This window comes from Myripristis murdjan, chromosome 16, assembly GCF_902150065.1.
Source record: "Myripristis murdjan chromosome 16, fMyrMur1.1, whole genome shotgun sequence".
In the NCBI taxonomy this organism is placed as follows: domain Eukaryota; kingdom Metazoa; phylum Chordata; class Actinopteri; order Holocentriformes; family Holocentridae; genus Myripristis; species Myripristis murdjan.
The window spans coordinates 19,819,443-19,835,074 of NC_043995.1; the positions used below are offsets into that span (position 1 = coordinate 19,819,443).

The 15,632-nt window shown below is 42.1% G+C and overlaps 1 protein-coding gene across 1 annotated transcript in view; it reads right to left on the reverse strand.

Annotated features, from left to right (window-relative positions):
* Positions 1-35: 35 nt before the first annotated feature.
* itga10 (integrin, alpha 10) overlaps positions 36-15,632 on the reverse strand; it is a 28,300-nt gene continuing 12,703 nt past the window's right edge. Inside the window, exons 8-30 of the mRNA XM_030071932.1 lie at positions 11,976-12,126; positions 9,238-9,403; positions 8,350-8,423; positions 7,866-8,010; positions 7,180-7,328; positions 6,873-7,016; positions 6,420-6,626; positions 6,168-6,298; positions 5,663-5,829; positions 5,345-5,487; positions 3,458-3,568; positions 3,046-3,131; positions 2,800-2,941; positions 2,211-2,303; positions 2,019-2,095; positions 1,751-1,840; positions 1,521-1,605; positions 1,237-1,350; positions 959-1,066; positions 750-863; positions 566-661; positions 358-471; positions 36-256 (exon numbers count right to left, since the gene is read on the reverse strand). Coding sequence (XP_029927792.1) covers positions 203-256; positions 358-471; positions 566-661; positions 750-863; positions 959-1,066; positions 1,237-1,350; positions 1,521-1,605; positions 1,751-1,840; positions 2,019-2,095; positions 2,211-2,303; positions 2,800-2,941; positions 3,046-3,131; positions 3,458-3,568; positions 5,345-5,487; positions 5,663-5,829; positions 6,168-6,298; positions 6,420-6,626; positions 6,873-7,016; positions 7,180-7,328; positions 7,866-8,010; positions 8,350-8,423; positions 9,238-9,403; positions 11,976-12,126 — 2,761 coding nt within the window. The 3' untranslated portion in view covers positions 36-202. The remainder of the gene's footprint in view (positions 257-357; positions 472-565; positions 662-749; positions 864-958; positions 1,067-1,236; positions 1,351-1,520; positions 1,606-1,750; positions 1,841-2,018; positions 2,096-2,210; positions 2,304-2,799; positions 2,942-3,045; positions 3,132-3,457; positions 3,569-5,344; positions 5,488-5,662; positions 5,830-6,167; positions 6,299-6,419; positions 6,627-6,872; positions 7,017-7,179; positions 7,329-7,865; positions 8,011-8,349; positions 8,424-9,237; positions 9,404-11,975; positions 12,127-15,632) is intronic.

Genomic DNA, 15,632 nt, shown 5'->3' on the forward strand with positions numbered 1-15,632 from the left:
CCTAAAAACAGTGGGTAGTGCATTTCTATTGGACCTGTTCTCTTTGGTCCTGGAGGTCCCTGTTGTGTTAGAGTCTCGAGTCCCGTCCCGGCACCATATCTGTGTCTGGGCCTCAGGGGTTTCCTGTTAAGAGGTGGACTCGGCTTCTCTGGTAGTCATTATGGTAAGTGAATGACTGTTGTCATGGCAGCAGAAGTTGTGTTCAGTCTTCATGGTTCTCATCCTCCCCTCTCTGTTTGCGTGTGAAGAACCCGAGCTGACAAAAAACAAGATTAATGGATGAGTGAGCATAGCACATAGCACAACACATCTCTGATATGTTTAAGAAATTTCAGGTTCATTGTGAGATAAGAATACCTTCCATAGTATGAAGATGATTAGGGCCAGTAGCAGCAAACCTCCAATGATGCTGCCAATCAGAATCCAGAGTGAGATGGGTATAGCTCGTCCCTTCAGCACTTCTAGCACAGTCTAATCAATGGGAGGAAAAGGGCGATGAAAAGGTTATAAAGCAATGACAAAATAGATGTTCATTTCTCCATTTATAACGCTGCTGTAGTCTTACCTCCCTCCACACTGTGCCTGTGCCCAGAGTAATGAGGTTAGTCTCCTGAGTTGCAAGGCGATAGGTGCCTATTATTTTCACTGACTTGTACTTGGCCTAAACAGAGAGAGAAATGCAATTTTAGTGTCATAAGATGGACTACCATATGTCTTAATGTTTACACTTGAATGAATACGTATCTCACTTTTCTGAAGAATTCGTCATGGACTCTGCGGCTGACACGAATGAGTGCAGCCTGCCCTCTCAGAAGCTGCTGGACCTCGCACACCACCTCGATACACCATGACCTGCTACAGTTCTACAGGGACACACAAACAATGCAGGGGATTAATATGCAACACATGCACCGGTGTTGCACCTTCTTCAGCAGCTCCTGTAATGCCAAGGCCTCACCAGTATGTCGTTCTGTATCATGTCTTCCGGGTGGAGGGGCCGCACCTCTCTCTGTTTGCTCTTCAGCTGGGCCAGATCAGTCAGCACGCTGCACCTCACTCCTGTGGCCTGTGGCACAAAAGAAATATGCATGATTAAAAAAGGTGAAAGCCGCATGCAATGCCATGCTTCTAAGGTGTCCATCATGCCAACGCCCTAAATTCAGAGATACGAGATTCAATTTTACGGCATACATGATCTGAGAGAATTACAAATACATGCATGGCAGGATTACTCACATTGTACAAAAAGACCTCAGTGACGTTCATGAAAACCAAATCTCCTGAAACCACTGAGGGCAGAAGCAGCCTCAGCTCCAGTTTACTCACAGAGTAGCAGCCCAGATTCTGCAGCTTTACATAAAGACAAATAACACCATACTTGTGACTCATAATTATTACTTGTTTTTACTATAATCACTCATTCATGACTTTGTGCATTTATGTTTAAATACAAACAAAACCTATGCTGTGCTGTAGCTTTGTATTAAGTACATTAAGTAAGCATTTGAGCCCAAACATACCCTGAAGTGTGTAAAGAACTCAGGCCCAATTCCCTCTGACATTGTCCTAGTGGGATGGACTTCATAGCGGTTCAAATTAGAGTCACTGCACAGAAAAAATGGTGTCACACTTTGACAGCAGCAGAAACATTCAGCATAAATGCACACACACAAAGAACTTATTTCCAAAAGGAACTAAAAGCATCCAATTGGTGCATTAAAATACAGTGTAGTGTGTTGGATGCACATACCTGCTAACAAAGAGGTCTGGTTCATACTGAACAAAACTCTGTAGCTGAACACTGTTGTCCCCCAAGGTAGCCTCTCTCTCCACACTGTCACTATAAGAGGGACAAACAGTTTCATTAGCTGAGGTGCATTCATAGCAGAGTGCACTTTCAATCACTTTTTGTGCAAAGTGGGTCAAAAACTACCCATTTATTTCCCAGTATCTGTGAACCATATGCATGAGGCTTGCTGAGTGTACTGCATTATGTTACACTGCAGTGAGTGAGCTACCTGGCTGCATTGAGCTTCATAAAGACTCGACTTTGCAGAGATGTGCAGCTGAACTCAAACTCCAACATGAAGTTCACCTGCATGCAAAGAGAAGGGAGTTTGCTGGGCTGTATCAGATTGTTCCAGAGGAGGTGAAGTATGAGTGGGCTGAGTCGAGTCAGTGATGGAGCTTTTTCCTCTGTGTGAACGTACCTTTGACTGGGAGCGAAACACTGGGTAGCTGACATTACAGGAGTGGCTGTTGGAACCAAGTGCTGTACACTCAATTTTAAAGTGGGCGTCCTCCTACATTAAAAAAAAAAAAAAAAAATGGGAAGAAAGAGGTCATTCATCACGTTGCTGGCTAGGGATGCACCAAATTCTTTTCAATGCTGATACCAAGCACAAAACTAAGTATCCACCAACAATGAGTGCCAATCTGATCCATTACTTTCACGGCACAGTGTCTGCTTTGACCATTAATTTGGTGTCACTGGACAAAATAATTGATATAAATCCTTTTTCCCATCATTTTGCTTTTACTTATGACATTTCTCAGTATTGAATATTAGTCTTGGATAAAATCTCCAATACCAACATTCCTTTTCTAGTCTTGTCACCGATTGGATCAATATCAATGTATACTTGCTGTTAACACATGGGTTAGAAGCATGTCCTTTTGTGAATATCAGTATTTGTACAAGCCTCTGTGTGTGTGGTGGGTTACGCCAGTGCATGTAGAGTGGTCTACCAGTGTGTATGGTATAATGTAATGCATGTGCAGTGTGTGAGTGTAGTGTACCCTAATGCTGAGGCTGGAGAAGTGCAGGTTGCGGGAATAGTGCAGTGTCAGACTTGTGTTATAGGCATTCTCCAGTCTGTTGTGGAGCTGCACCTCCACCGCCAGACGCCTACGAGGACTGCGAATCACATAGGGCTTCTGTCTGCGGAGAGCACAAAGTGTCACTAAAATTTTACAACACAGTAGAGATTAGATATGGTCAAAGCGGTGTGCAGGGGAGGAGAGGATATAAGGAGGAATATATACTTTGTGCCTGAGATGTCCATGTGAGCCTGCAGCACCAGGTCTGTTGTGCACACATCGTCCTCGCCGCAGTCCTTGAAGAACGGGATCTGGAGAGGTGTGAGAGGGAAGGACAGTATGTTTGATGGAGAAAAGAGCGAAGAAAACATTTATGATGTTAATGTAAAAGCTTTTACAATCCAACATGTAACAAAAACCTCCAACACGACTCTTCTTCAAAAAAATACTTACCAATTATTTAAAGTTAAAATATAATGAATTTTAAATGTTAAACTATTATCTGAGGGAGCTTCTCCAAAATGGACCTTCTCTTACTGTATTTTGACAAAACCACTGGAAGCACTAATCTGCATATTTTGTGTCTATTACAATCAACGTTCAAGTTAAGTGCACTAAATCAGACTGTGCCACTCACAAATTTCTTGACGGTGGTTGGCCAGCCCTCGTCCAACACCGGACCACTTTCTGTGTCGTTGATTTTAAAATGCAGCGAGAAGCTGATTGGACGGATGTAGTCTGCTGTGTCCTATGGAAGACAGAGACGAGTGTCAGAGAAGGAATCAGATCATGTGTTACCCTGTAATGATGCACAGAATGTCTTGTTTCATGCATGTGAAGTGTTCGAATCTCTAGTGTTTTGAATGTTAAGGCTGGATGGTATGGTCACAATCAAAGATATCACTGATTCTTGAGAATTTGGATAAATCATGTCCCACTAAGAAAAATGCTATTTCTGCTGGAAATTTACAACATTTTAATGAATAAAAAGAATCAAGGGTATAATCAGGGGGTCCTTTGCACATTTGTAAGGTTCTTTTATAGGTTTATTTTAAATTAGTATTAATTTAATGATTATATGTTGGCCCATGGCCTGCAAAACCAGTTGTCCTCAGATAGGAGATAATCATTTCAACTTGATTAAAACAACAAAAAGTAATAATTTCATTGAATAATATATTTACCACATGAAAGAGTACATCATAATATGTATTAAAAACTACAAACGATGAGTTTTGAACAATATTTACTATTATTTTGTGGTTGCTCAAAATGTGTCCCAGATATTCGTCACCACCATCAGATATTTATTTAAAAAATAATAATAAAAAAACTACATGGTCAATTACATTCCTGAGGAGCCCTTTTCAAACCTTCAGCTCTACTGCATGCTTCAAGACCACTCAGGCTCCTGGAGGTTTTCTATTTTCTCTTAAATCTCTTCATATTTTGGGACACTGCTACTGTCACAACCATAAATTGTCAACACCGTCACTTCTGTATAAAAAATATTAAATTAGATTATGGAGTAAATGTATACTTTTTAAGAAGAGGTCTGATGCAGGTAGCAACGGCGAAAACAAGATGGCTAATGTGAACAACTCATGCTTATCATGTGAAAGAGCAGGTTTTTGTCACCACCGTCAGACGTCACCACCGTCAGGTTTTCTGTCTGACGGTGATGACTGAAGTCTGAAAAATGCTTATAACAGTGCTCAGGATTGTTATTTTTGTACCAAATAGTTAAATAAAGTTGTTAAGCAAGAAGCCATTGACTTGAGTGGTATAAATTTTGGAAATGTATGTTTTAATGAGGCGACTGTCACCACCGTCAGATTAGTGTCACCACCGTCAGAAGCAGTTATATTGGTTTCAAATGAATACGCTTACAATATGTTTCTTTGGTGCTGTTGAGTTAATAAAGTAACAGACTCTTTAATACAAAAATATGTTTTTCAAATAAAAAAAAAAAAAACACATTACGGTGACGGTGTTGACAAAAACAAAGTAGCCTAATAATTGGAAAAACCTATTTTATAAAAAGATGCAAAATGAGGAGGTTGCACCGGTACATTGCTGAACAGCCAAGACCTTGGCCTATAATGATATACCTTCAGATTTTGTAATTTAACACACTTTTTTTTTTTTCAAAATTAAAACCTGTTTTATCCAAATTCCCAATAATCAGTGATATGATATATTTTGACTGAATGCCAAAATTATAGGGATGACTATTGATACTTTCATGAGTTACTTACATCCAAGAGATTTTTGATCAACAATAATCACTAACGAGGATATGATGACCAAGCAGGTAGAGGCAAATAATAGAACAGCTAGAACAGTCTAATAAATTCTGAAAACTGCAGCCATTTACTATAATGCAGCCATTAAAACCAGAAAAAGACACGTATGTCATGATGTTAAGACATCCAAAATCCTGACAACATCTGGTGTCATATCATGATATAATATTGATAACTGCACATGTACTAGTGCAGTTACTGAGTGCAGTGATACTCACATAGACGTGGAAGGGCAGCTTGTAGCAGAGTGTGTGTCCTGTTTTAGCCCTGACTGCCAGCTGAGTCTGTCTGTGGGAGTTGTCATCAAACAGAGCCCGCACCGACAACTTCCTGTCATCCAACATGGCGGCCACCCACAGCTCTGAGGAGACAGAGAGTAAGTGGGACAGGGGGTAAATATGAATGCCATTCTGTGCATTTTGACAGTACTTTCAGTAGCTGCCCTTTTCAGAACACTTCCACTTCCTGTTATTGGTGTCAGTAAGTCTAACATGGCAGCGTGTGAGAAGGGGCTACCGCAGAATAAACTGTTGTACCGAAGCTGTTGCTCTGTGGTCCAGGGGAACGGGACACAGCTGTGAAGCAGGCGGTGGCGTTGAGACAGGCCGAGTCCCTGCCTCCTCTCTGGCAGGTCTTCTGGATGACGTTGATGGAGTGGGGCTGGAAGGACAGACTCACATTGATCTGGACAATGCTGCGAGAGCTGGGGACACAGGGGATAGTTTTCAAATTTTAGACACCTGACACTGTGCATGAACAACAGTCTAATAAAGTAAGTGGGTGATTTAAATTTTGAAACAAAAAAAAAGTTGCAGATAGGGTCATATCAGACATGTCACTCAACTGAATATTAAATTGCTCATAGATCTCTGGTCATTTTTTCAGTTAAACATGAAAACTATATTTTGTTATGCTAAAAAGTGGTGACATATTGCTGAATTAATGTTACTGTGCTTTATCTTCCTTAAAGTCCCCCCTTATGATAGCAACTGTAAAATCTGTAAACAAAAACCTGTCCTCACCTCCTGTGCCTCTACCCACCTGAGCATCACAGCACTGCCTTGTGCTCCCACTGCCAGGTCTATTAGCTTATCTCCATCCAAGTCCAACCGTGCACTCACACTGCGGCCAAAATACTGCAGTGAAGGAGAAATCGATGACCCTGGGATGCGCTGCGTAAACCGAGAAAAGGTAAGAATGACAGGGAAGCAGAAACAGAGTTAGTTGGATTTCATTCTGAAATGCACCAGTGATTCTGTAGTTTAGCAGGCCTGCAGGTCTAATGTGAAATACCTGTTTGTAATTGTGGATGATGTAAATACCATGACCGTGGTAAACATAGATGGCCCCCCTGTGTTCGTCCTCCAGCGGGGCTCCCACCAGCAGGTCAGTGAAGCCGTCGTGGTTGAGGTCTGGAGCAGCCGCCAGTGCATAGCCAAACCTGGCATCCTGGGACTTATCCTCTGCCTTCAGGGTGCCATTAGCAACAAACACCTCCTCCTGGGAGAGAGGAAAGAGGAAGAAGGGTGAAAAGGGAATTGAAATTAGTGAGCTGAAGTTATCTTTGGATGCGGCGTGGGGATTAAAAATGGAGGCACTCAAGGTCAGGTAAAGAAATTGTTTTGTAAACCAAGCAAGAAAATAACAGATGTTGTATATTCTTACATGATAAAATATACTCTTTTTTTAACTCCATGATATTCCATATAGATGAGATTTAGGTGCCACTGCTGTGGTCTGTCTTACCCCACTGACGGTGTAGATGTAGACTCTGCCAGCCTCCTTGTTTCCTGAGCCCAGGTACATGGGAGCTGCGACCAGAAGGACATCAGTGATGCCATCCTTGTCTATATCCAGTCCACAAACCTCGCTGCCATAGTATGACCCAATCTACACACACGGAGGAGAAAGATGATGTTTCAGTTCACTGCCAGTAGGTGGTGTCCTTGCTTTAATATCTTTGACCAAAAAAAAAAAACTGTCTGTTTTGGGGTTTCCTAGTAGAAAAACAGTGACTGAAGAAGAAGAGAGACACACCAAATGAAACATCTACCTGCTCTCCATTGAGCGCCTGTGCAATGTTGACATCCCCATCATCACTAAGCTCAAACAGGATGACTTTTCCTTTGTGTTTGAACCTGGGAGCCCCAGCAACATACAGCGTCCTCCAGTCACCAACTATCACAGATGACACTGTGTATCCTGCACATGCAAACAACACATGAAACACTGCATGGAACTGTAAAGATACACACAGCAAATTATGGCACAGTATGTGGCTTTCAGTAGAATTAGGCACTGTGTGCCGTTGGGCTGCAGCTAACAATTACTTTGAATTAAATTAAATTAAAATTTAATTTTCATTAATTAGTTTAATTTTAATTAGCAATTTAATTTTTAATTCGTTTCATTGTTGATTCATCACCCTTTTTTAATCAATCACTTTGTCAGTCAAATGTCAAAAATTATAAATGTCCATCTCAAGTTACCAGAGCACAAAAGATATGTTCACATTGTTTTCTTATTTTGACCAGCAGCTTCAAGTTATATTGCAACATAGTGATACTGACATCTTAGTGATATTATAGAATCTGTAATCAGCAAATGTTTGGTATTTTTACTTGATAAATGACTCAAATAATTCATTGTTTAGTAAAATGAAAATCAATGTCCTGTCAGTCAACTAACCGACTGATCGACTAATTGTTTCAGCACTTGTGCGTAGTGACATGTCAGTACCTAGATATGCAGCGTGGTTTTTCAGCTCCAAGGGGAACTCGGTCTCAAAAGCCTCTCTGGGTGGCATGATGCGTCCATTGGTTCCCTCCTTCAACACGCCGCCGTCCCAGTCGTATGCACCCACTATCCCGAACAGAATCCCATCCTGGAGAAAACAGGCCGGCACACATTATAGAATGTTTTTAGCAGATGCTGTTAGTATACAACAAGCTCAACATGGACTGCAACACACTGCCTCCACTGCTGTCACATTTGCTTAAAGGGATGGTAGATCAAAATATGCGATTTCTCATTAAACAGTTTTTTTTATGTCTTTTTATAACTGTGAGCATCGCAACAGCTTTCTAGGCAGAGATAAGGTTTTTACGTGGGGTATAACCATCAATTGCAGACACTTGGTGAAAACCAAGAGCCAAAACATTGTGTATATGTAAAGGCTGTCACTGTAAAAATATATCAACTTCACACAAATGCAGACACTCACATCCAGAGTGTGTGTGGAGAAGCCGATCTGAGACATCTCCATGTGGAAAGAGCTCTCGTTGTAGCCCAGCGTGCCTGCGGGGGGGCAAAGACAGAAAGTCTGTAGTCTCCATCCTCACATTTTCTTTGCACATATCCTCCTTTCCTTCCTCTCTCTCAGAGGATGGGTGAGGCACGTCTACCAGGTGGCAGACGTGCCTCACCCATCCTCTGTTCCTTTCCTCCTATCCCTTCCTTTATGATATCACTACACTTTAAATGGTGGCAGAATTTTTCACCAGCCTTCCTCCCTTGTTCCCACAACTCCTGTGACAGATGCACCCTCCCTCCTCCTTCCCATGAAAGAGGGTGACACCTATTCCATCCCCTTTCTATCCCTCTACTTCATCCTGGGTGGGGGACTGAAAATAGTATCAATCCCTCCGATTTTTCTGTACAAGTTTTTCCCATAAACTCTACCCTCTCTCTACCTTTTCTTTAAATCTCCCATTCCTCTCTCTCCCACTGTCTTCATCCATCTGTGATTTTCATTCTCCCTTTCTCACATTCTTGAATTGACCTGCTCTCTCTCTGTCCACTTGTTCCTCTGCATCCACCTCCCATCATTTATATCCTCATGTTCTGCTATTGCTTATTAGTAAACAAATTGGACAAATTGGAATATCATGCAGAATGACAACATGACGATGTAAATGAACTGCTATTCGGCTTGAGGGTACGTTTACTCACCCTCAAGTGTTTGACAACAGTATGAAACTCTTTAACTCTGAAATATCTTTTAATGGGGGAGAACTTGTGGATGAAATGGGCAATCTCATGAAAAAAGGCAAGAAGACTGAAAAGGAGACATCTTTCCGCTATCCCCAACCTCCTTCCCTCTTTCTCACACCTTCCAGAGTGAAGATGCGGTCTCCCAGGGCGTCCACAATGTCATTGAGCGCAGCCTCATCGGTCACATTGAAGAAGTATTTGTCGTCCGGGTCGCTGGCAATGTATTTGATCTCACTGATGAATGTCTCGGGATCCTGCTGTCGGCGGATGTAATGACCCAGTACCTGGAGCACAGCAAGGGAAGGTGGGAGGAGAGAGAATGGTAAAAAAAAAAAAAAAAAAAAGAGAGAGATTGAGGTAAATGAATAAGCAGATAACACAAGGTCAATAAAGACACTGAGGGATTAAGCTGGAAGCAGAGACGGGATGAAAGAGAGAAAGACAGAGAGCATAAACAGATACTTTGGCATGTATCACCCCAATTGCTTCTCCATGTTCCAGAGGGACAGTAAAGGGAGAAAGAGAGCTATCATAGCTATCTGTAGTCTGAGGGGAGTGAAGACAGGGCCAGCACCACCCACATGTTGCACACAAAGTACACACATTCACCAAATTCACAGGGATGCACACCAGTCACAAACAACAGAAGGATTTATAGGACTTCAACAAAAACAGACAAACATTAGAGTTTTTTCATGGCAGTTTTAACAACCTTTGCTTACATAATATCTGAGCAAACAATTTAGTAGTCATTAAGTAATGCCTACAGGCAACCTATTGGCAAGAAAACACACGAGAGGAGGAAATGGTAACCACCAGAGATTTGTAAATGAGGAGCACAGACCTAGCTGAGAGGCTGAGACATGACTGACGCAGGAGATATACTGTGGCCGGAGTGGCCCATGGCTTAACGCCTGAAGTACAAATGAGAAAATTCCATAAGAGAAACCAAAACCCAAGAATCTCCCCCTGTGACTCTGGCTGCCAAGCAAACTAAGGAAATCCTCTGTTTTCAAAGGGCAGGGGACGGAGGGAGGGGTGAGGAGATGGTGGGATGAAGAGCGGTGTAATATGAAGGGAGTCTGCGTATAAATATGTACGTGAAGACCTTATAGAGAATGAGACGTTCCACTGGGCCCACCAGCTGCTGCTGTTACGCCACACAGATGTGGACACAGAAAGAGAGAGCGGGATAATGAAGAGGAGAGGAACAAAGGAAAGAGGAAAACACACAGCCTATTTTCAAATTGCAGGGGTATGGAAACACACTGGACATTGCACATGCGAGTGGTGCACATACATACATGACTTTCCCTGAAAAACACACGCCTGGCACCCATCCATAACAGTCAGACCCCTGACCTGGACTGATGTATAAAACACAGTCTGTGGCGACCACGCAACTTCGGCTGTTGTTTTTGAAAACTCTTTACTCGAGCCTCCCTTGTGAGTAATTTTCACTACACACGCACACACACACACACACACACACACACACACACTTACACAGGCAGCTGGACTGAGAACAACATCAAACCATGTCTGCTGTTTACGTAGTAGTTACCTGTCATGACTGCGACTCTTTGGGCAAACACTCGACCACAGAATGTGATCATTTTCTCCTGTTTTCTTTATCCATTTTTGTTTGTTTCTTTCTCCATTCGAGCCTGTAGATTTAACCTCTCATGTGCCCAGTTAAACTTTCGTTGACCCATCATTATGTTGTGTACATGTCAGATAACTAGGGTGGTTACTAAAGCATCCCACAGAAAATATAAAAACACATTTCAGCTTGACTGTGGATTCACAAACCATAGGACGCCAGATCTCATTTAGTCCCTTAGGTCTACTTTCTATACCATCAGTGTCTGTTTCTACTGGGACGCTGAGGATTTAGACCTCAGAGCCTCATACCATCATGATAGTACCAACATATATGGCCCAAGAGTAAAACAGCCAACACTAACACGAACGCAATGCTGGAAATTTGGTAATCACTGTATTGGCACATGACAAACCTTTTTTCAGTATTTTTGGGTATTTCTGCTATATTAACAGTAGACAGGAAGGCCAGGGCGCGGAGAGGATATGATGTGCACATTGTACATTGACATTTGAGTGATTCGATATAGATAGGTCCTATATTAAAACCCTGATCTTAAACTAACCCTAACCCTAGTCCCTGAGTCCTTCATCATCTTTGTGTATGTTTACAATCCTCCACTCCGCCCCCTCCATGTTGGCTCATGTTCCCCTCCATTGTGGTTCCAGTGGAGTCGGCGGCTCCTCAGGTCTCTCAGCCTCTATTGTGGGGCAGGGAGGGGTCTCCATCCAGCCTCACCACTACAGTCAATCAGCCCAAAGACATTAAAATCATAACACCATGCAGGGTGTTTGTGTCTGTGTGTGTTTTTTTTTGTGGGGGGGAATTGGTCGGGTGGAGCTGCAAAGCAGACTTTTTTTCCCCACTTGGTTATTTTAGTAGACCTAAGGGGTTCATTTGGTGATTTGCTGATGCTATTTTTGGGGAGTGGCAGTAGTGTTGCGGGAGTGCTTGTGGATGTGTGGTAATCATGCCCCTTTTTCTCATTGTGCAGAGGAATGTCAGGGATACTGCACACACAGATAAAGCAGGTTAGACGTCACCCTGTGTGTATGTGTGTGTCTGTGTCGGTGTTTTCCCAAGAGTCTTATTCTTCAGTCTCTGAAATAGAATTAAGATCATCATGGCACACTGAAACTCATGATTTTTTTTTTTTGTTGGTTCAGCAGCTCCATTAGGAAGGTGACCCACCCCATCTTTTCAACAGCACAGGAAACATTTGTGTGTGTGTGTGTGTGCAGAGATGTACTCACAGCGATGGCGTATCTGGTGATGTTTCTCTTCTCACACTCCTCCAGAGCGTCTGGTAGCTCCTTCCCGTCGTGTGACTCCCCATCTGTCACTACAATCATCACTTTGGTGGCGCCCTCCCTCGCACCTCGCTCAGCACTGAATGCCTCCGTGCTACACAGACAGAGAGAGAGAGAGAGAGAGAGAGAGAGAGAGAGAGAGAGAGAGAGAGGAAAGTCACCCAAATCCAAATTCTGTCATGGCAGCCATGCTACTACTTCTTGGATGCTGCAATTGTTTGAAATTTTCTGTCAATATGAACCGAGAGAGAGATGTGATGAAAAGAGACATAGCGAGAGAAAGTGCAAGAGAGAGCGAGGGAATGAAAATGAAAAAGAAGTAGGGAGAATGCAAGGAGAGAAAGAGCCAGAAGGAGAGGGAGGATTAGAGGGAGTATGCAGTCACTTGGTTTCTTAACATCTAAAATAAACCTGCTCCATAAGATAATATACAATTTGAATCACTTCTCTGGGAAAATGAATAGTTGGTGAAACAGCAAGAAAGGGTGTGAGTTCCTTTCCGGCAACACAGATACATTTTTTTTTTTTTTTAAATCCAGTCCAATTAACAACCGGACAGCGCCACCACTTAGTCATACGTGATGCACGCATGAACTGCCAGCCGAGTCACACTGGTCATTGCATGCTGTGTGCATTTGTCATTGCACACAACCACAGCATCTGTGCATTTTCATCTGGTTTTGCTATGACACATAGAAGGAAATACACACACACACACACACACACACAAGCAGACCAGGCCACACCCTGTTTGTCTGTGGGCAACCTGTTGTCAGTGGACCTGCTTTAAGCACTGAATAGTGTTGGTAAGCCTCAAACACACACACACACACACACACAGTGTAGCTGGGGAGTGTAGTCACTTCTAGTGAACTCAGTCATTTTCAGGCACAACTCCAGGCCTTGCCTAAATATAACATTGTGGTCAGCCGCAAGAAACTCAGAGTTAAAAACAACCGCTTCCCCTATGCAGTCTGCAAATTACATAGGGTGCAGAGCAGAGGAGAGGAGAGGAGAGGAGAAGAGAAGAGTGGGAAAGGGAAGAGAAGAGCAGAGAGAGAGTGAGATGGCGAGAAGAAGGAGGAGGTGAGAGGTGAAAGACAACATACAGGTAGCCCGGCAAGAATGAGAAAATGGCAAGAGGCGAGGCAGCAGCTAAAACAAATAGACGAGACCGAAAAGTGTGTGAATGGGAAAAACGGGAATGAAACAGTGAAAGAACAATAAAAGAAACTGGAGTGAATGTTAAAAACTGAGGAGTGCAAATCCAGTTGTGATGTGGTTTTGAGGCTGCGAGCAATACAGTGGAATATAAAACTTTTAGGAGAGAAAAAAAGATTAAAGAGGGGAAGGGGGGAGGGTGATGAAAGAGAGATCAGAGGGAAAAATGATGAGAGAGGCTGGACAATAAACAGGTACGGGTGAGAGGGAAGGGAGAAAAAGGAGAAGAGGAAAGAGGAGTGAGAGACAGAAAAATGGAGATGAAAGAAAAAAGAGGACGAGAAAGACGGATGGGAGGAGAAGTAAGATGAGAGAAAGTGAATGGTGCTAATTGGGAGGCCTGGTTGTATTTACAATCCATTTTATAGAGTCACAGCAGAGTGGTAATGACACAGCGCAGTGGTGTGTATGTGTGTGCGCACGCGTGTGTGTGTGTGTTATGAGAGTGAGTGTCTCAGACGGGTGGAGCAGTGTAAAAGTCAGCGGCTAATCCAATTGTAGTAGACTGTTTTGATGTTCATACTTCATGCCGTCTGACTGTGCGCTGAAAGAAATCACTGAAAAAAAAATCTCCACCTTGACATGATATTTAGTCTCAAATTCAGTCATAAAATCTTGTTTTTTTCACAGTAAAATAAGTCTGTGGTATTTCACTTGTCTCAGGATTTTTTTTCAGGGACCAAGTATGTATAAATATGTTGAAACAAGGCAGAATGAGGCAGATCAGCCCACTAGCAGAAGAAAAAATCGCACTTGATTCAAGAAAATTCTGGAAACAACTTGATAAGCACTGAAACAGGCAGGATTATTTCATCCTGATGATTATTTCATCAGGATTATTTTTTTCACTTGATTTTTTGTTTTGTCCATAAGATTTAAACACTGAATATGAGACTAACACGAAAGAAGGCTTTTTGCCTTGTACATAAATGTATTCAGCAATTTTATTACAGCGTGTGTGTTTTTGTTTGTGTTTGTGTGTTGTTTTTTTTTTTCTTCATTTCCATCCTCTCCCTGGCCAAATGACTTCACAAGGACAGCAAGGTGAGGAAAATCCTCCAAAATGGAGACATTTTGCTCATCCTCAGTTCTTTAAATGGAAAATCCACCCAAATACAAATTAACACTTTTTATGTAAACACAGATATTGGAGGTGTATCTTGAGGTTCTGCTTTGAATAAAGCAATAACACAGACGACAGCTACAGCATGGCTGCAAAGGAGTTTAATGAGAGGAACATTTTGCTTTTTCTCTTCTCTGCTTTATTTCTCTCTGTGTGATCTTCTGTTACTGTACACTGTCGAGTCTAGAGAGAAGCCCTTGTTCCTTTTCTTTCAAAGGTGCACTACACAAAACTGCAGAGCATCAACAGATTAATAAGCATTTAATCTGACTGTTGAGTTTACCTTGTTCTCATTTCCTAATAGATTTTGTTCTTAATCCACATTTTTTGTCTGTTGAATCTAAAGCGTCTCTTATTTCAATTGATTCTCAGCAATTTCGCAAAGTGTACCTTTACAGGGTTGACACAGAGATCTGTGAGAGTTTCTGTGTCAAACATTTGATTTTTTCCTATTCTTTCCCATTAAACTCCATTGTGTCTCCCAGTAACACCACTACATTGGCTAGAATAACTCAGGTATATCATTAAACAACAACATGACACCAGAAGCACAAGATGTCTTTCTTTCTTTCTTTCTTTCTTTCTTTCTTTCTTTCTTTCTTAAGTTAAAGGCCAGTATCCCAGGCAAATGTCCCCGGAGTTAATCTTAAAATGGGCTTTCCTCAAATTCATGAAGCCTCTCCTCTTGTTCCTCTTGTCAGTCTGTCCTCTTTTTTTCTTTAAAGTCAAGATGAATTTGTAAAAAATGCCTTTTTAGCCCCGTTATATCACATCCCTGGTAATATTGTGCATCTATTTCATAACACATGCCGAAAATCTATTTCTTTGTATTCTTAAATCAAAAAACAACATGTCTTCTTCTTGTCAAAGAAAATATGACGTGCTTACATAGACATGAACCAACCAGTTTCACCTCTCTCTCCCTGATGGATATTCATTCATTCATTTTCATTCATTTTCCATGCTGATTCTCCTAATTAGGGTCGCGGAGTAACGGAGCCAATCCCAGCGCTCATCGGGCAGAAGGTGGGTACTGATCCCTAAAAACCTCCATGTCCACATGCCCACTTTTCAGTGCTCAAATCAAATTTATGATTTATGCCCCGCTTGTCTACCCTGTTTCACTCAGAAATATGTCACTGCCACTGTCTAGAAATGCTGTTTCATCTGGACTTTAAAGAGCTATTTCAGAGTTAAGGCTTGAATTAGGTTTGGGTTGAGGTAAAAGGTTAAGGTCAAGCATGTAGTGGAGAGGG